This window comes from Pelobates fuscus, chromosome 2, assembly GCF_036172605.1.
Source record: "Pelobates fuscus isolate aPelFus1 chromosome 2, aPelFus1.pri, whole genome shotgun sequence".
In the NCBI taxonomy this organism is placed as follows: Eukaryota; Metazoa; Chordata; class Amphibia; order Anura; family Pelobatidae; genus Pelobates; species Pelobates fuscus.
The window spans coordinates 313121435-313142594 of NC_086318.1; the positions used below are offsets into that span (position 1 = coordinate 313121435).

The 21160-nt window shown below is 39.2% G+C and overlaps 1 protein-coding gene across 1 annotated transcript in view; it reads left to right on the forward strand.

Moving 5' to 3' along the window:
* REV3L (REV3 like, DNA directed polymerase zeta catalytic subunit) overlaps positions 1-21160 on the forward strand; it is a 185774-nt gene that overhangs the window by 128244 nt on the left and 36370 nt on the right. The window contains exons 11-14 of the mRNA XM_063443510.1: positions 2168-2402; positions 3445-3584; positions 4161-8385; positions 10443-11350. Coding sequence (XP_063299580.1) covers positions 2168-2402; positions 3445-3584; positions 4161-8385; positions 10443-11350 — 5508 coding nt within the window. The remainder of the gene's footprint in view (positions 1-2167; positions 2403-3444; positions 3585-4160; positions 8386-10442; positions 11351-21160) is intronic.

A 21160-nucleotide genomic window follows, 5' to 3' on the forward strand; every position in this document is an offset into this window, starting at 1 on the left:
AAGTGACAGATCCAGTGTGAGACTGGAGGTTGCAAGGTGCAGGGGTAAGTAGGTTTTAATTACCTACAGCTGTCCCTCGCGGCCACCGATATAGTCTTCCTGTGTGTCTTCTACAGCTCCTGGTGCTTCATTTGCCAGGTAAAATACGAGCAATATGTGACAGTACATCACTGAGCTCTATGGAGGATCCCACAAGATCAGTGACAGCTGCTGGGATTGGACAAAAGTTGACCGCTTAGCTCCACCTTTTGTCAACCTCAAGCTTGTCCATAAGGCAAAGTAGTTCATACCTTATGAATACCATATGGTCTTATGGTATCTCTGGATTTCATTAGAGTTTGAATGAAATTTCAATGCAGTTAGAATCAGTGTTTCATAAAATAAAAATGTATATCTCTTATAAAATGCTGAAAAGTGACAGATTTGCATTAACCACATATTGTAGAAAGGTCTGAAGAAGATGAAATGACTTAAAGGCTTGTGAGAAACAGCCAGAAATCACATGGATTAAAGCAGATTTGTCGCCTACAAAAACAATAACATAAAAAATGATAGTATGGTATAGTAAACATATTGCTAAGAGACCTTTGTACAAACCTCATACAACCACTTTGGGATATTTGTAATCATTTTTTTTCGTCTGATATGTATGCATTTGTGTAAATATTGAATCACAGATCAAAATCCCTTCTTTACTGCCTTCTGCATGAATAGTATAGCAAGCTGCACAAACATTAAAAGGTGTGCAGTGACAAAGTAATTCATAAGCGGTTTCCAGGTGCTGTTGGTGCATATTCTTTTCTGTGCACTTAGTCCACTTACTTTATTTAGTTTTTTTAGTTTTTGCTATGGAAAAATAAAATAAATACAATTCTAGATAGGACCTACCTTTTTTTTCCCCCTTCTGGACTAATCGTGCTTTAATTAATCTGTAACGTGTAACATTTGAATGTTAACATCTTCTTAATGTTTATTGTTGTGGTAATTCATAATCTGAGAAATCTGTTTTAGTTTTGCTTTTCTGAGGTTTGCCAGAAGGTTAGACCACACAGGCAGTTGCAATGTTTCTGCATATTTGTTACATCTGCCTTGGATCTAAACTGGGAAATATTCTGGAAGATGTATGCAAAGTAAAACCTTTGTTTTTCGTTGCTTAATATCTCTGAGCATGGGACAGTATAAATACCAAAGCTAAATAGCAATGATTCTATGATTCATGACTTTTGTCAAAAGTGACCATTTTTGTTGTGGTCAGTTCTGTAAATATTGCTAGAGAGAAACTTGTACTTCTCTTGTTATTTCCTGAACCTCTAAGTAAAGTGAAGAAAATAGTTGGTGAAAAATAATTTTTCTCCCTTATGTTCAATTTTTTTTTTTCTTCGTTGTCTGCCCCTTTGTGCAAAGCACTAGCATTGATTCTGATGAACACTATAGTGTTGGAATACAAACCTTTATTACTGACACTACAGTGCAGGAATCTCTGTTTGTGTCCGACCCTCTCTACTTGGAGCTTAAAGGTTTAAAACGTTCCATTTCTCCATTGCCATGGGTGGCTCCGCCTAGTCATGCCTCCATGACTAACATCAGCAATCTTGATGATCTCAGCCAATCCAATGCTTTCAGCTCACAGAGATGCATTGAATCAATGAGTGTCTATGGGAAATGCTCAGCGCCTCCATGCACTGAAATAGGAAGAACCTTCTAGTGGCAGTCTGAGTGACATAGGTGTTCCTATGCAGCAGTTAAACACTGGCTTTTCTCTGAAAAGACAGTGTTTACAGTGCTAACACTGTAGGGACATGCTTGACTACATTAAGCCATTGTGGTTCTGGTGAATATAGTGTCCCTTTAAACCCTTGCCTAAATCCAAATATGGTATATCATATTATTATTATTTTACTTGTATAGCGCCATCAAGTTCTGTAGCGCAGTACAATGGAATATTGTCCTACTGAAGTCAGGTTACCCATTTGTACTCCAAAGTAAGTTAAAATTAATGACCAATAATAAATAGGCCTTGTTCACCCAGTTAGGGAGTATGGTGTTTGCATCCACCTATAGTTGCCATAATATATTTAACTGCAAAAGGATTAGCAATAAATTGGTACATTGTTTTGGAAATAACATACATTGAATGTGATGGTCTTGGTTTTTTTTCTTTTATCAGTGGATAACAGTCAAGATCAGTTCATGGTAAAATTGTTAGCTGGCCTAGAGGATGATGGGTATCAAATGAACATGTTCAAGAGGTTGTCACCACACAATTATGCAGAGTGCAGCAACATGCAGAATAGTGACGATGAGGAGAATGAGCCCACGGTGGAGAAGGAAGAAACAGAACTTAGCATGTTAATGTCTCAGCGTTGGGACAACGATATTGAAGAGCAGGATGCCAAACGGCAGTATGTATACTATGTTCAAAAGAGAATCTGTTTGTTACCTTTTTGATTTTGTAAAAATGTACACGATATGTACCAGAACTTTTAGCATTAAAACACTATAGAAAATGATTGGCAAGTCTTGAACTGCTAATAAATAATTACTTAGACATATAAAAAAGCCTAACACAAACAATAATGTGCGCTCTCTTTAAGACAAAAATATTAACAACACAAAATATTAATAGAACCACTTTAGTCGCTCTTTGTATACCAAAGTGCATATACTATGAGTGTGCACTAGTACTGTTCTAAGCACAAAATTTTAAAGTGAACCGTGCAGAAAAAAAACTCTTAACGTGAATTACAGTGCCAACACGAAGTGCTACTATAGTTGTGCACAATTATGGTAGCACTTTATGTTGGCCCTGTAATTCACTTTGTTTGTTTTAGATTGTTATATGTGGTTTGAGTTTTTCACATGGTAAGGTGCAGCTTTTTATAAAATGGTACAACCCTCTCTTGTGCTGATTGTATTGCACTATATTCTTTTTGCTCCCCTAGATATACATTTTCATAATATACTCCACCGATTACTATACCGGTTGTACCATTTTATTTTTCACCTTTAGTGATCTACACACGTTTTCTTCCTTTTGGTTTTCGTGTATTTTGGGCGTTTAAACACTCAGACTCTCACTGCTGGTATCTCTGTAATATCCCTCTATGGGGATATACAAAGGACAGATTTAGTCATACAAGAGACTGGAGTCAGCTGGAAAGAGGGTAATACATATAGGAAAAAGACTATAAACTTCTAAAATAGGCAGAGGTTTGCAGAAAAAACTAGCAGAGGGCAGAGATACACGGTATAGCTAATTTCCATAGAAGAGAGGGTTTTACACCAAGTTTCTGCAGCTAGCTTCCTAAACCTAGAGACTCTTCATATAAAGTCCTTTGGTCTACATTTACCCAAATTCCCAGCTACCAGCGTATTCCGGGTATTCTATTGAAGAGCATAACCCTTAAATGTGTTTTACAGTCTTGTTTGCATTTTCTTTTTCAGCCGACTTTGTAAGAACATTGACGGGAGCTCATCAGAAGAAGAGTCGTCTTCGGATAATGAAATGGAATGGAGCAGTAACAAGTTGCTTCTTGCAAATCTTTCTATACCTCAGTTAGATGGAACAGCAGATGAGAACAGTGGTAAATAAAATCATATCTATCATTTGCAAAATGGTATAAAGTAGCCTTACACCTTACAGTAGTCTTAAGGTTGTATACTGACTACACCCTTCCTAATATTTGTGGTTGTGTAAGAATTGAGATTCTAAAGTGAGTGTTTTAAAAATAGTTAATAGGCTATATATTTGTAACTTTATTACAACAATTACAAATTTTATTATATTCTCTCGTGCTTTTAGTATGTGCTTGGTTATCTTTGAAAATGAGCAGGAAATGTGTAGTTCATAATGGATTGAATTCAATATTAAAAGGGAAATTAGGGGTACATATTATAGTTCTAAAGTGCCTACAAATTCCGCAGTGCTGTACAGTGTGTGTTTGTGTTATATATAATTCAAAGTGATTGAAAATGTTTTTCAAATTGTAAGCCATATTGGAATACAATTGGCTATTTGTTCAGTACAGCTATTTTAGCTTAATATCCGAATTTCACTTTGAATTCCTAATAATTAGCATTTTATTGAATAATCCTGTTAAAATATTTCAGTGTTTACCTGAATTCCTAATTTTAATTTATTGTTTATCTTTTTATTTTAGATAATCCTTTAAATAATGAAAGTACCTTAACCCATTCTTCTGTTATTGCAAAGAGCAAGCTAGTAAAAGCATCTCTCTTTCACAAAGATGCTACGTCACTGGAGCCACAGTCGTCTGCCAAAACCGCCTTTCAGTGTCAACACACAAGTGCACTTTCATCCCACGTTTTGAAAAAAGAGGGACTCATGGTGGAGCTTTCCAAATCTGCTTTAGAAAAGGTGCCTGAACATTCTGTCCATTCATTCCCAAAAGAAAGCACTTACAATATGAAATATCCTGCACCTTTTAACAAACCAAGCCACCCAGAAGTCTTACCTAAAGATGGAAGCAAAAATGACATTGTTCCTGCTAGTGACAAGAATATGTTCGAGGAGGGCATCTCTTCAGTGACCCGGCACTTGCAATGCAGGAAGTTCGCCAGCATTAGAAAAATTGATAAAGATGGCTCTTTTTTACATGTGAACCGTCATGTCACTGAAGACACAATAGATAGAAGTGCAAGAAATTTTGCAGAACTTAGCAACAACAAATTGAAAAAATCTGCTGATGGAAACGATAAATGTAACAACCCACCTTTAAGCAGTTTTCTTCCTGCAGCCTTAAGTGAAAGCTGCGACATGACTCCATGTGCAGATGGCAGTAGAACCACAATGCATCCTGTAGATTCCAGCATTAACGAAGGAAGTCTTAATAAACTTAAGGTGCGATATGCAGAGTTGCAGGAACACAAGGCTGAAGTTACCAGTGCCAATCAGCAGGTGACACATTACAAGTTTTTCCCCAGTGTTGTACTTTCAAATTGTTTAAACCGTCCACAGAAACCTACACCACTGTCTTGTAAACTCCAGGAACCTAAAAAAACAAGATTAAAGCTAGCTAAAAAACTAAAGGCTTCTGGAAACACTGAGCCTCCTAGTGACTTAGACAATGGGAGCAATCCAGAATCTGTAGCAACATTTGAGGCAAATTCTGATCTTGTTCAAGAGCACTCTGTTGCAGACAATTATCAAATGGAGAGTTCCATCTGCCCATCTGCTGGAGAATTAAATGATATTGATCTGGTAAAAGACAGTAGCTATGCACCAGGAAACGCATGTAGCAAAAGTCCTCCTGATGTTGACCGAGTTCCTTCATGTGATTTAGCTGTGATGATGGATGATGGTGCATTTCAAACAAATAGTTGTGAAATGAATCCGTTTGAATGTCATTTTGAAGAAGGTCATGCAGATTCTGACCCGAACCTAGCACTTTATGCAAATAAATACACTTTAAGAACAAAACGGAAAGCAAATTTTGAAAGTGAAGATGGAGAAGGAAGCCCAAGTCCACACAACTCTAAATTAAATCTACCTCAACCCACTGAATCCACCGAAGATGATCTAAATTCTCAAAAGGTGCGTAAACGCAGGAAAATGTCGAGTAAGCTGCCGCCTATAATTATTAAGTACATAATAATAAACCGGTTTAAGGGCAGAAAAAACATGCAAGTAAAATTGGCAAAGCTTGATCCATCAATAGAGTATGTAAAACTAACAGAGGACAAAATCCAACTGTATAATAAAATGGCACCTTTAAAAGATTTTTGGCCCAAAGTGCCAGATTCTCCTGCAACCAAATTTCCAATATATCCTAATGCACCAAAGAAAAATCCAAAACGAAAAACAAAACAGAAGACTGCAAAGAAAAAGCCTGGGAGACTTCCAAAGTCATGTGATGATAAAATTCGGAAAAAAAATATACCTGTAAGACGGAGGAGACCACATACTTTTCTTGCATCTCCCATGCCATCCTATAATACTGAAACGGAAGACTGTGACACAGACTATAAGGATGTTATGTCAAAACTTGGTTTTCTTACAGAGAGAAGTCCAAGTCCAATAAATATGTCTCCTCCACGTTGCTGGTCTCCCACTGATCCAAGGGCAGAAGAAATATATTCTAGTCCTGTTGAAGAGACTCCTCTTTTTAAATGTCCTGTTATAGGAAGTAGTAAGAAAGAGGATTTAAACACCATAAAGAAAAGACAAAGAAAGGCACAAGCAAACAGATCTAGGAAAAAAATCACTAGTCCCCAAATAGCAGTAACCAAACTAGGCAATAAAGTCGCTCCTTCTGAGTTGGTTAAGAATGGGAAGAGACAGAAGGGTAAATCAAGGCAGAAGAAGAGTGAGAATGCACCAAGAAAGCATACAAAAATTAAAGATAGGGATAAGAAAGCAAATGTTCAGCCTTTTGAATCAGAGACAACAGTATTTCAGCACCAGGAGCAACCTATACCTTTAAAAGATGATGTGCTACCACCATCTCTTAGCCAGCCGGACCTTACCTTGTCTGGGTTTTCAACTGGGCATCTGCCTTCTACTCAAATGCCATCAACAAGCAGCATGCAAGAGATCTCATCTGGTTGTTCGTTCGCCATTACATCAAATCAATTGAAGTTACAGCAATACTCTAGTCAAAAAGAAACACACACTCCTTTACCAACTCCCTTACCACTAAACCAAGATGTAGAGCCATTTAAGATTTCCCCAACAAGGGCTCAGATTGCCAGTGTGTTTCAAACAAAAGACTTAACTGCATCACAAAGCATACCAAATTCATTTTCTCGTTCATCTCAGGTAATACAAAATGCTCAATTCACACTGGGTAATACCTTTCTGAATAGGGAGCATCCTACTGAGACCCAGAAAAGACTTTTGGCCTCTGTCGGGAAACTGCGAGAAATGCAGGGTTCTCCTGAGTCTTTGCCTTTTGAGAAGTTTTTTCCAAACGTGTTTAGCAGTCAGCAGCAAGGATCTTCTTTAACAGACCCTGTTAAGAATTGTGATTCTATTTCTTCTGCACCTTCTTTGGAGGAAGGTCGTGAAACGATTCAGCCATCTAAGAATGGTCTAACATCAACAATAAAAAGCCCAGTCAAAATATCACAGTGGAAGCAAAAACAAGAAGTTTTTGATGGGGCACCTTTTGGCAACCAGAAATTAAGTCAAAACTGTTTACCAGACATTTTCTCCTGCACTAAAGCTGTTCAGAACTCCGTCCAGGGGGCTGCTCCTCAAGCCATTCTTGAAGGGCAATCTGGAATAGCTGTTCTAAAGGAACTTCTTCATAAAAAACAGAAAGCAAAGGTGACAAATGTGTTAGAGACGATAACAAAGCTGAAAGAAAGTATATCTAATCCACCTGAACCAAAATGTTCAAATAAAAAGTCACCATGTGTTACCCCCAACAAAAGAGCAAGGGCACCAAGAAACACAAAACCTAAAGGAGCAAAGAATGTAAAAAGTGACATAGCGAAAATTCCTAGAGAACACCAGAGAAAAGGCACTTCATGTGCCCGGAGCCCTGGGATTTTATCTGACCATGGCTTTGAAAGCTGCTACTCACTGGAAGACAGTTTGTCACCTGAGCACAACTATAATTTTGATATTAATGCTGTAGGGCAAACAGGTCTTTGCAGTTTATACTCTGGGAGTCAGTTTATTCCAGCTGATCAAAACTTACCTCAGAAATTTTTGAGCGATCCTTTTCCTGTCAACACTCTGGACAAGGAGTGCTTACATCATGATGGTGCTCCGTCTGTACAGAAAAAGCCTCAACAGCTGCTTCTGAGACCAAGTTCTCTTAGTCCAGATTTATTTGAAAAATGTAGTGATATTAAGCAAAGCCCCTTGCTTACTCAATGGAAAAATGGATTAGTAGTTCAAAGCCTCCATTATTCATCCTTAAATGATGGACTCAGTATTAAAGATTCAGAAGAGTGTCTCAGTGGAAAAGGTTTGTCAAACAGAAAAAGTATTCTTAAAGAGGCCACGTTTCATTCACCTGAGCAAGGATGGAGTGAGGTAGATCCAAATTGTTCAATTAAAGATACCTCTGCGTTTGAAAGTTGTCAGCGTCCTTGCTCAAATTCCTCCTTTACTGGGCTACTGTCTTCCCCAGAAGGAGATTTTATGGATTGTGTTTCAGAAGATCTAGAATTATATATTTCAAGGCACATTGATGGTTTAACGCCAACTCCTGACAGTTCACCAAGATCTATAAGTTCACCATCGCAGACCAAAAATGGAAGTGCCACACCACGTCCAGTTCACATTTTGAAACCCTTAATGTCTCCTCCAAGTCGGGAAGAAATTATGGCAACTTTATTGGACCATGACCTTATGGAAACCATTTATCAAGAACCATTTTTCAGTAATCCCTCAGATGCACCAGAGAAACCAAGGTAAGATTAAAATATTAATTGTAAGTGGAGATTTGTTGTACCTATATGACGGTACACATAATTGTCCTGGAAATAAATGAAAACAAAACAGGCCCATCTTGTAGAATATACTCTACCTTTTGTAAAGGAAACACAGAAACACAGTAAATGTTTTTATTTATTTTTTTGCCCATATTGGATTAGAGGAGAAACTTTTGAAAAAGCATTCCTTTAAGAAAAGTGACCTTTAATCTTTTAATCTTGCACTATATGTGTGCTTAGCAATGTTGTCACATTGACTACGGCTTTCTTTTGTGTTAAAATTGCTGTCCACGTCATCACAAGAGAAACCAAACAATACAACTTTGCAAGCTGGATATCTCAGGCATGCTATAGTTTGTGTTCTATGTAAATAGTGTGTTATTTTTTATAAATGCATAGATATGCTTTATATGTTTGTTTGTGTAACTAAATTGGGTTTTGGAAGGGGTCTGCTCTTTAACTTTTACTTATGAAACTGGATGAGTCAAAAGTCAAGAACCACAAAAATACACATAAGATGTTGAAAATCATCATTACCATTAGGATCAGTAGAACAATGAGTGTATTATTGGCATACAATACGGTATCGATAAGCACCATCCTAAATGTGTTAACATTAAGCATTCTAAATGTGTCTTGGTGGTTCCGGATATTTGACCCTCTCTCTGTCCATAATGGTTGCATACAGAAGGCTGCCATAACTCCAAGATATATTGATGTTGTGGTTTAACATTATTTATGCAGTTGTATTGCCTTTATGCAAAGGTCTTATAATCTTTAATAAACGGAGCCCCACTTAACAGCATATCCACCCCACTGTAGTGATTATGGTGCCAAGGGTCCCTTGACTTCATCTCCAGTCCTTCCTATCTTAATATTACTAAAGTAGAAGTTCTGATTGTCTATTTTGTGAAGCTCTTCATAGCATTTTTTTTGCCTGAGAATGTTGGACCATTTAATGTTCCATGATATGTCTTTAAATAGTGTACTGCATAATAGCTGGCTCCATCATGTTAGGTGCAAAGGTCTTTCTAATGGACATGCACAGTGGGCAACCTGCATTTAAATAGTGTATTTTGATACCTTTTAATATACGAAAACCCCAGACTTGGTGTTCATAGATAATAAATAAAGTTTATACTTCAAGTGGTGCTGCAAATGGTTATTCTCCAGCAATGGCCAAAGTCTTTATTATGTTGAAATGGATTACGGTAAGACATACTGGGATGTATTCTCTAAAAAAACAAATAGAAGTGAATGGAAAACCAAACTGCAATATTTACGTAATATCTGATTTGGAAAAATTATCTGCTTCTAGTTTGGGTGCCGCTAGCCTTAAAGGGCTTCTCTAGTGCCAGTAAAGCAAACCCGGTTTCCTGGCACTATAGACTCCTAGAGTGCCCACGTCGCTGAAGGGGTTAAAACCCCTTCAGTCACTTACCTGAAGCCAGCGCTGATGTCCCTCGGCGCTGGGTCAGGCTCCGCCCACGCTCCTCTCCCGCCGATGTCAGCCAGCGCAGGAGACCTGATGTGTTTGCATTAGGATTTCCTGTAGGAAAGCATTATTCAATGCTTTCCTATGGGGTTTCCAGTGACTCTGGGACCATGCATAGCGTGAGGACGTCCAGCGTTGTTTTGAGTCTAAGCACCCAGAAGTCCCTCTAGTGGCTGTCTTATAGACAGCCACTAGAGGAGGACTTAGCCCTGCAAGATAATTATTGCAGTTTCTCAGAAACTGCAATAATTACCACTGTAGGGTTAAGGGACATGGGACATTGCATTCAGACCACTTCAATGAGCTGAAGTGGTCTGGGGCTACCTACAGTGTCCCTTTAATTTTTCAGTTTAGTTTTTGATCTAATGTAATTCGTTGTTTAGTGAATGAACCTGCTCTGTGTTTGGGTGGTTTTATGCAGAACCTTTCTATTAGGCACTGGTTGCTAGAAATCAAGCACAATTCTGTAGGTCATAAAACACTTGTCTTGTGTGCTCTGATCATATTGTGTTTTAAATATATTCTTCTCTTGTTCTTTTAGAGAGATTGGAGGTAGAGTTCTAACAGTAGAAACAAAATTACCCCACAATCTTCCTGAATTTGAGGGAGATTTTTCAATGGAGGGATTGCGACTTTGGAAGACTGCATTCTCTGCAATGACACAGAATCCCAGACCAGTTTCACCAACCCGGATGAACAGACTCCTTGTTGAAAGAGAGAAAGACAAAATCAATCCTGAAGATGATAAAAAGCTGATAATCATGCCTTGTAAAAGTGCCCCAGCCCCACAGAGAGTTCAGTTATGGCTTGAAGCCAAGGACCTGTATGAGGCATCGAAGAGTTCAGATAAAAATCCAATAAATCAAGAAACAAATGAACCCACTACTGTTAAAGCAGCTACTATTCCAAGTGGCTGCAATAGCTTACCTCCAAAAGAAATCCAGATTTTAGTTGCGGAATCTGCAACTTCCGACGATCAACCATCAAGTGAAACGAACGTAACCATTCATTTTGCCAGTTCGCCTCCTGCCCTCCATTTAACGGACTCTGATCCTGTTGAAAGAGAACTGGATTTACCGCTAGGCACAGCTGAATCAGAATCCAGTGATAAGACAAATGATATCGATTTTGATGATTCTATCTCACCGAATTCTCCAATATTGCCTCCTTGGCAGACTCCCGTCTCTCCAGATTCTGTCCAACCTTCTGCAGGTCTCAAAGACTTTAAAAATAATTCATCACCACTGTCTGAAGCTTGTAAAACTGAATACTGTAAGGATACTACAAGTCAGTTGAAAAACGAAGCGAGTGAGTTTTCCGAACAATCTCCTCAGTTCAATCAGGACAAGCACATGTCCAAATACGTCTGCCTACACAGTACACCAGTCACAGAAAGAAGATGGGAAAAAGCTTCCCCTGAAGCACTTCTCTGTACTCCTGTCATGTCAGGTAGGCCTCATATGTTTCTGAGGACATAGATAATCTAGCCATCAAATACAATAGAAGTCATTAAAATAAATACTTCCTTACATCCATTTGAAGTTAATTTCCTGATAGTTTTTTCCATCTATGCAAGCTCAATGTGTATTTAGTTATGTTGAAACTACATTACAAATTCTAAGTGATTAACGATTTGAAGAACTATATGTGTGTTGGGTTGCCAGGGAAGTGCCGCAAAAGTGTTGTCTATTAGAATTTTGGATCTAAATACTACGTGTGGGAAATAGTAATTACGCAATTACTCTTACAGCAATTCATTCCTAGATACTGTAGGTACACAATATATCATCTGCTGCCCATCAACTAAGAGGAACTAATACATTGACCGCAAACTTTGTTACGTTCATTTTTAATTAGGTCATGCAGTTTTTAATCATATCTAGCAAAAATGCTTTTTTTTTTTTTAACCTGTACCCAGAGGTGTATTTTCGGCGAGGCTGACAGGGCATTTGCTTTGGCACCTACATTGCCCTGCCATCCCCACTCTGGAAGAAATCAACCAAAATATAACCAAATAATAAAACAAAATTGTGAATGTGTTTGTGTGTCGGGGAGTGTGTCTCTGTCGGGGAGTGTGTTGGTGTGTGTGTGTGTGTCGGGGAGTGTGCGTGTGTCTGTCAATGTGTGTCTGACATTGAGTGAGTGTGTATGTGTATGTGTATGTCTGTGAATGTGAGTGTGTGACAATGACTGTGTATTTCAGTGTATGCAGCAGTAAAAGCGTGTGAATGCAGCAGTAAAGGCGTGTGTCTGTCAGGCAAAGAGCGGGTTGGTTTTTAACAGTAAGTGAAATCTAGAAAGGGGGGGGGGGGGCGGAGGGCCTGAGTTTTGTCATGCCTAGGGCAGCAAAAAAACAGAATACACCACTGCCTGCACCATTATTCATTATTCATCTGCATAGTTTAGTCCTATTTGCGTATAATATCCTAATAATGATTACATATGTTGCTTAGTTCTTTTTACAAAGCCTTTTATGATTGATTTTGTTCACCCTATACTTTTTTCATGTGTTGTGTGGCTGTCCCAGTGGCTAACCCAGTGGCTAACCATACCCTTTTTAGATTTCTTTCAATTTGCAGTTTATGAAAGTTTTTTTTTTTTTTTTTTTTTTTTTTAAAAACAGCACAAAGAAAATTACAACTTGCATAGTATCATTCTTGTCTTATCCATGGCAGCATCACATTAGTTATCTCTGCCCACTTGGCTGTTAAGGAAAGGAAATACAAGCTATAAATATCACTCCTGCTAGATAGGTTCTCCTGTCTTTTTCCTGTCCTATTGGCAGATTCTCCTTTTTCCAAGGTTTACACATTTATATTATGCTCAGTTGTAGATAGATGTTCTTTGTTGTCTATAAGAATATAACAGAGCTCTCACTCAAGCACTGCTTTTTGCTGAAAAATGGAATCTGAAGGTGAAGAGAAATTCTACATGCAATGTAGATAAATAGATAGTTTGCAGCATGGATGTTAAACAAGAATTGTCTTACCTTAAAGGGACATCCCAAACACACACTTTAAATGAGTGACTTTGACAAGGGTCAATTAGTGATAATTAGATGACTGGGACAGAGCATCTCCAAAACGGTAAGTCTTGTGAGGTGTTCCAGTTAAGCAGTGATTAGTACCTGCCAAATGACGTGCAAGTCATCAGGCTCATGAGTTCCCAATTCTCATTGATGCACATGGGGAGTGAAGATTAGCCCGTCCAATCGCACGGAAGAGCTACTGTAGTTCAAATTGCTGAAAACCTTAAAGGACCACTATAGTGCCAGGAAAACATACTCGTTTTCCTGGCACTATAGGGTCTCTAGGTCCCACCCTCCCGCCGGGCTCTAGGGTGCAGAAGGGGTTAAACACATACCTTTTCTCCACCGCCGGGCTCCCTCGGCGGTGGGGACTCTCCGCCTCCTTTCCCGTCATCGGCTGAATGTGCATGCACGGCATGAGCCGCACACGCATTCATCCATTCCATAGGAAAGCATTCTCAATGCTTTCCTATGGACGCTGGCTTCTTCTCACTGTGATTTTCACAGTGAGAAGCGCGGAAGCGCCTCTAGCGGCTGTCAATGAGACAACAACTAGAGGCTGGATTAACCCATAGGTAAACATAGCAGTTTCTTTGAAACTGCTATGTATAGAGCAGAAAGGGTTAATCCTAGATGGACCTAACACCCAGACCACTTCATTAAGCTGAAGTGGTCTGGGTACCTATAGTGGTCCTTTAACGCTGGCCATGATAGAAAGTTGCCAGAACACCGTACATCACAGTTTGCTGCATATGGGCTAGCATGCCGCAGAATGGTCATAGTGCCCATGATGACCCCCGTCCAACGAGTGCCCATGATGACCTCTGTCCACCGCCGAAAGCGCCTTTAACCCCTTAAGACCGGAGGGCATACTATTACGCCCTATTTTAAGCGGCTCTAAACGCCGCCGGGCGTAATAGTACGCCCTCCTTTTTTTTTTTTTTTTTTACTTACCCGGTCGCTCCCAGGGAGCCCCCTACGGCACGTCCGTCCTCCAGCAGCCCCCCCCCCGGCCATGTGAGAGTGAAGTCCTTGCGAGGACCTCACAATCACATGGCTGGGTTAGCTGGCTGAGGCATTACCAGCAGGGGGATTAACTGTAATGACAGGTAGTCCCCCTGCTGGCTGGAAATACATTTTTTTTTTTTCTTTTTTCTATTTTTTTCTTTCTTTTTTCTCCTTTCGTCTTTTTTCTCTGTTTTCCTTCTTTCCTTTTCTCTTTTTTTTTTTTTTTCTTTTTTTTTCATTTCACACAGTACCCGCCAGTAAATTTCTGCTGCAGTTCCTGTAACTCAGGCCTTGGTACATAAGTCATCATCAATGCTTTCCCTTTTATCTCATTTTCCTTCCCAATAAGTCCACACGACTTATTAAAGTATATATAACATGGATCCAAAGACAAAGCACCCCGAAAAAAAAAAAAAGAAAAACAAACAAAACAAAACCAAAATACATACATACACAAAGATGGTGACAAATTATCTATCTATTGGTCCTCTATAGTGTTCCTATATTAATACTTGGATTAGCTTTATTATTACTTTTGCTTTATTCTCCTTTTATTTCTTGATTTATTTGTTAGCTTAAGTTACGTAGTCAGCTTATTTAGCTATTTATCTATATCAACAATCTTTTTTTTTCTTCAGATTTCTGTTTACACCTCCTTCCATTTTTAACTGTAGGATTAGCTGTTTTTTTATTGTTTCCCAGTTTGGTAATATCTTGGTTCTCCATCTTCTAGATATAGAAATCTTTGCCGCTATTAAGGCATGAGTAAGGAAATATTGCAGATCAGTGTTGTATTGGCTGAAATTTAGATGTAATATACACATTTCCGGAGAAAAGGGGATTTTAGTTCCAGTTATTTCTGTTATTCCAGTTATTTCTGTTATTTCTGTTATTCCAGTTATTTCTGTTATTTGGCTGGAAATAAATTAAATTAAAAGTTAAGTGTAAAAAAAATAAAATAATATACTTAGATCATGTGTATATATATATTATATATATATATATGATCGAAGTATATATATACACATATACACACACATACACCGTCTAGGTGTATTTTATTATTAATATATATATATATAATTATATATATATATTAATATCAAATTACACGTAGACTGATACTGATTAAATAAATAAAAAAAACGGGGGGGAAGGGCTGCGCTAAAAAGTAAAATACAGTAAAATACAGTATATACCAGACCAAATGGTTACAATCCGATAGTGACGGAAAACATAAGTCTCTAGAAACAAGTGGAAAAAATCTTAGAAAAAATATCTTTGAAGGGAGTCTTTGCAGATAATAAAAAATATACAATTGGAGAATTTAAAAAATAAAAATGAATAAAAATATAGTCTCACTGATATAACTTGGTGGGATATCTGTACAGTCCTCAGGAGTTGATCCGTCCGGGTAGTAGGATAATCCGTATATGTGGAGACAAAATAGGAGACACGAAAAACTGCCAATGGTGAAGTATTGCGGCTCCAAGGATAAAATGAAAAAATAATATGATAATACACTCACCTTTGTAGGAGCTTAGGGCCAGCTCTAGACTTATGGGCGTTGCAGCGGTATGATCCCCGCTACCAGGATATACTGGAGGAAACAGACATGACAGAGGCTGACAGACATACGGCAAAAAAGATTGCACCAGAGATGTCAGTGGAAAGCAGTGTCCCTGCTGTGGTAGAAGATCAGGAGCCCATCTCTAGCCAGGTGTGTGCCATTCAGTCCTGGAAGGTGCTGTCCAAATGCTCAGTCAGCCCATAAATATATATATTTATATCAAAATACACGTAGAACGAAATAATATATATATCTATATACATAAATGTATACGTATATATATATGTATATATATATATATACCTATATATATATATATATAAATAAAAATATTTTTAAAAAATTATATATATATATATATTTATGTAATATTTTTAATTAATTAGTGGGACCTGGCTGACAACCCATGCCGAAAGTATAGGGAATTTAATTTACTAGCACTATATTTAACCCTATAACTTTCCAAGACCTGTACATGGGGGGGTACTGTTCTACACGGGAGACTTCGCTGAACACAAATATTAGTGTTTCAAAACAGTAAAATGTATTACAACGATGATATCGCCAGTAAAAGTGATGTTTTTTGCATTTTTCACGCACAAACAGCACTTACACGGATAATATTATTGCTGCGATACTTTTTACTGTTTTTAAAACACAAATATTTGTGTTCAGCGAAGTCTCCCGAGTACAACAGTACCCCTCATGTACAGGTTTTATGGTGTCTTGGAAAGTTACAGCGTCAAATATAAGGCTTGTGTTTCATTTTTTTCACATTAAAATTCGCCAGATTGGTTACGTTGCCTTTGAGACCCTATGGTAGCCCAAGAATGAAAATTACCCCTGTGATGGCATACCATTTGCAATAGTAGACAACTCAAAGTATTGCAAACGGGGTATGTCCAGTCTTTTTTTTGTAGCCACTTAGTCACAAACACTGGCCAAAATTGGCGTTTTTTGCATTTTTCACACACAAACAAATACTAACTCTAACTTTGGCCAGTGTTTGTGACCAAATGGCTACTAAAAAAGACTGGACATACCACATTTGCAATATCTTGGGTTGTCTACTATTGCAATTGGTATGCCATTATGGGTGTAAATTTAATTCCTGGACTACTATACAGTCTCAAAGGCAACGTAACCAATCTGGCGAATTTCAATTTCAAATGTAACGTGCTATATTTGACCCTGTAACTTCCCAAAACACCTTAAAACCTGTACATAGGGGGTACTGTTTTACACGTGAGACTTTGCTGAGTACAAATATGTGTATTTTATTGCAGTAAAAGCTAACAGTAGTATGACATTGATAGTTAAAATGTCATGTAGAACTAAAAAAAATTCTTATTTTCTCCCATTTGTTTCATATTAAATTATGTTTCATAGCTAAATATTTGATATTAAATGAAAGCCCTGTTTCCCCTGAATAAAATGATATATAATAAGGGGGGGTGCATTTAATATGAAAGAGGTGAATTACGGTTGGACAGACTTATAGCGCAAATGCCAGGTTTTGTTTACGTTTTGTTTTGTTTATAACGTGTACATTTGGCTCAGTCCTTAAGGGGTTAATGAGGTCATGAGCGTCAAAACTGGACCATGTAGCAATGCAAGAAGGTTGCCGTGTCTGGTTAATTATGTTTTCTTTTAGTTCAGGTGGATATCCTGTTGCGTGTGCATTGTTTACCTGGGGGAGAGATAGTAGTAGGATGCACTATGAGAAGAAAGCAGGCCAGCAGATGCAATGTTATGCTCTTGGCAATTTTGTGCTGGGAAACCTCAGGTCTTGGCATTCATGCAGATGTTACTCTGATACTTACCACCTACCTAGAGATTGTTGTAGATCACGTACACCCCTTTTTGGCAATGTTGTTCCCTGATTGAAGTGGTCTCTTTCAGCATAATAATGCGCCCTGGCCCACACCGCAAAAAATTTTCAGGAATGGTTTGAGGAACATGACATAGAGTCCAGGGTGTTGCCTTAGCCTCCAAATTCCCTCGATCTCGATCCAATTGAGATGTAAATCAGCTATGCTTAGTTTCTGCAGCCCTTTAGATATTGCAGAAAGGAAGTAATGAATTCTGTGCAAATAAAACACAAAATAGACAAATTGTGACACTATTATTGCACATGCATTTCTTAAGATAAAACAAATATAGAATAGTAACCCCTTTTTCAGCAGGTACATAAAACAGCTTTCAGCATACAATAAACTCACATTTGAGAACTATTGTAAAACCAGTTTTGGTATATAGCATTAATACATAAAATAGATGTTCACTTCATCTCTATGAGGAGATGCTGATTGGCGCAGCATGGCGTTTTGCCACACATGCGCAATAGCCTCCCAATGCTTTCCTATTGGAAAGCATTGGATTGGCTGTGATTATTAAGATTGATGATCACAACCTTTTACGCCGACCTGTCCGGAGGCACCCTCGAATGGCGCAGGTCACTCCGGCCTCTCACATCCTTGCTCCAGTGACACAACAGAGATCCCAAGACCATGCCTCCCTAACCCGCAGCTGGGACCCGGCACGAATTGCCACGTTTGTACCAAGAAAAAATACGCCAGACGCCTACGCCTCGATCACCACCTAAACGGGGGTTACAAGCACTCCCACTTACCTGCATGGCACCATGAACCACCCTGTGGGGCTCAAAACTCTCGGAGAGCAGCTCAACATGCCGCTGGACTATTACCCAACTGTTGTTTCCTGGTTATTTAATCCACAGACCGAACAAAATACTCCTGGCGGTGGGCCCTATACACCCCACCGCGACGCGGCACACTCGACAACCAGTGGGCTCCAATTCAACGGACAATTTTCACCTATTCCCTGACAATAACAAATCTGAAGCACACCGTAGCTACAGCCTGACACACTGGAGACTCTCCCCAGCTTATGGGGACCTCCTGATTGGGGCATGAACCCTGACACTGAGGCCCACATGTACTTACCACAAGCGGTCACCGAGCCTGATGCGGACATGGAGAGCTTCAGCTCATGTGGCCATCTATGTGTCCCCCACATCCTAGACTCTCCTACCACTGGGCGATCCACCTTCGCTGTTCAGGTTATGGTGCTTCTGCACGCTTATACCGGGACTCAAGTCTGTTTATATGTCTTGACTTTTCTCATACAATCACCATATTAGATACAGCATCACACATTGGTAACGATACACATGCCTCCCTAAACTCTAATGCCCATCCTGTTAGGCCTTGAAACACCCTGGGAAGTTTATTTATGCCCTAAATGGTGTGCTAATATATAGGCCAACAAGTTGCAAGGCCAAAGTTTGTACCACAGCGCTTGATCGGAACAGGGTTGCTTGGCTATCGGAGTGGCCCGTAGATTCTTCACCACTAGATAGACACATCCCAGCTTCTAGGTGGCGTAACTCACGTTATCTCCTTAGATGGCGAGAGGGACACACACGCCAGAACTTGAGTAACGAACATATAGGGGGTATCAGATGTTGAGCTATATCCACTCTCCGTTAAATATTACCGAGACCACTTAAGTTTGACTTGCTTTAAACTGTTTATTTTCTATGGTTATTGCTTAAACACGCATAATCCTGAGTAATGCTATATTGCTATTGTTTCCAAACCTAGACCAGTTACCTAAGCAGCACCAGCCTGCCTAGCTAGGCAACCAGACTGCACACCACATCGGGACGCATAGTAGATAATCTGCTTATAGTGTACAAAGAACAGCACATTAAAGTGTCCATAATTACAATTCCGGCAGCTAACTACCATAGGTGCGCAGCTGGCTCGCTTACCCCCTCCTCCCCCCAACTGCTTAATTTAACTATCGCCAGGTATAGGGATCGTCATGTATGAGCCATTTGTATCATCCCTCACTTAGACAATTATACTCTGATTCTAGACCTATACCGCTACTTTATAAGCTTAAACAAATTGTCTTCTCGTTACTACAACCAAAAAATTTGCATTGTACTTCACTGTCATGCCACTGTTGTTTTACTACTCTATAGCGGGTACATGCTGTCGGGGCATGGCACACGCATTTGCATTTGTTATCCTTTATGCACTTAAAAATAAAGAATAAAAAAAAAAAAAAAAAAGAGATTGATGATCACAGTAATGGAGGCTGGGCCAGCTGCTGCGAGACTAGCACAGCATGGGGGGAAAAGGTGAGTAAAAAAACATTTCCTTTGTGATTGGAGGTGTAGCGGTCACCTTAACACACAAACACACACACATACTCACTCACTCAGACAAACTCGTGCATTAATGTTACCACCCAGCCTCCCTACCTTTTGGGAGAGCTTGAGTGGTTCGGCTTTCACTGTGGTCCAGTGGGGCTTCAGTCATCTCCCTGCTCTGCTCCATATAAAGCTGTTTAGTGATGCCGGGGCCGGAATGATGCCCCTGGCATCACTAGAGGGAGCAGAGCAGGGAGGTTACAGCTCCCTCGTGCGTCTGGCTTAATCTTCCAGGAGCCTTCCGCCCATGCGCACGCCCACCGACCCTCCCTCAGTTGGCCAGCCAACAGACTGCATGCCCATACTCTACCTGAGCTGACCGGCCGACCACACTCATAGGCAGCCGACCACCTCGGGGGCTAAATGGGCCTGCAATTCCACGGTGCCAGGACAAAAATCTTAGTAGCCATGGCGACCTGGCGACTGGGATTTGTCGAGCCCTGATCTAAATTATCCGTGTGCTGAGAGTGGCGATTATCATTGTAAGGATCAGTTCCTCTCAGGACATTCAAATACATTCTCATCAAAAAGAGGGGAATTTAGCTTTGTAAACTAAAGTCATAGATATTACAGTAAATTGACATTTACATTGTATAAAAGTCTAACATCATATCACATCACCACTTGAGAATAATAAAATTATTCGAAAACCTGTTTCTGTGCTGTTGCTGTATGCAACTCATATCAAACAGAATATATGGGGATAAAAACACGAACTGGTATCTTAAAGCACAATTTTTGAAATAGCTCTTTTGTTTGATATTTTCTTTTTGTAGTTATATTAGCACCCTCCAGTTTGCTTACATTTACTTGTAGTGGGGGAGCTCGTCCATGGCAATCTAGTGCACAAGAACCGAACATTAGCACTCCTTGCAAGTCAATGCTGGGGTCAGGCTGTGTTTTTTTTTTACTTTGTTTCCTATTTTGGCGTGGTATTTTAGTTTATTATCTTTCTAATGCATTAGAAAAGGAGGGAGGAATTTAATTAGAAAGGTGGGTTTAATACCAGCTTACAATGTCCCTTTTTATTGCACAAAAGATATCTAATATTGACTTTGACAGCTTGGAGCTAGAAAAACAGATGCTGAGGGAGACTGAAAATACTCTAATGCTCTTTTCATCTTGCATGCTTGGATGGTTGTCCTCTAAAATACTGGGATGCTGGACTGGACAAAATGTTCTACAGTTAATTTACTGGCATTCCTCCAGCTCAATGGAACCTCAGCGTAACTTCATTAAAGAACTAGGTTTTTAAATGAAGTTACTCTGCAGGGATATTCACAAAGATTTCAAGATGTTGTGAATTGAAACTAAAAATGCACCAAAAGCCATGCAAATAATGCACAAATTTAGAAACTGCACAAATATGCAAAATACAAACAGGTACTACTCCAGCAGAAGATTAAATAT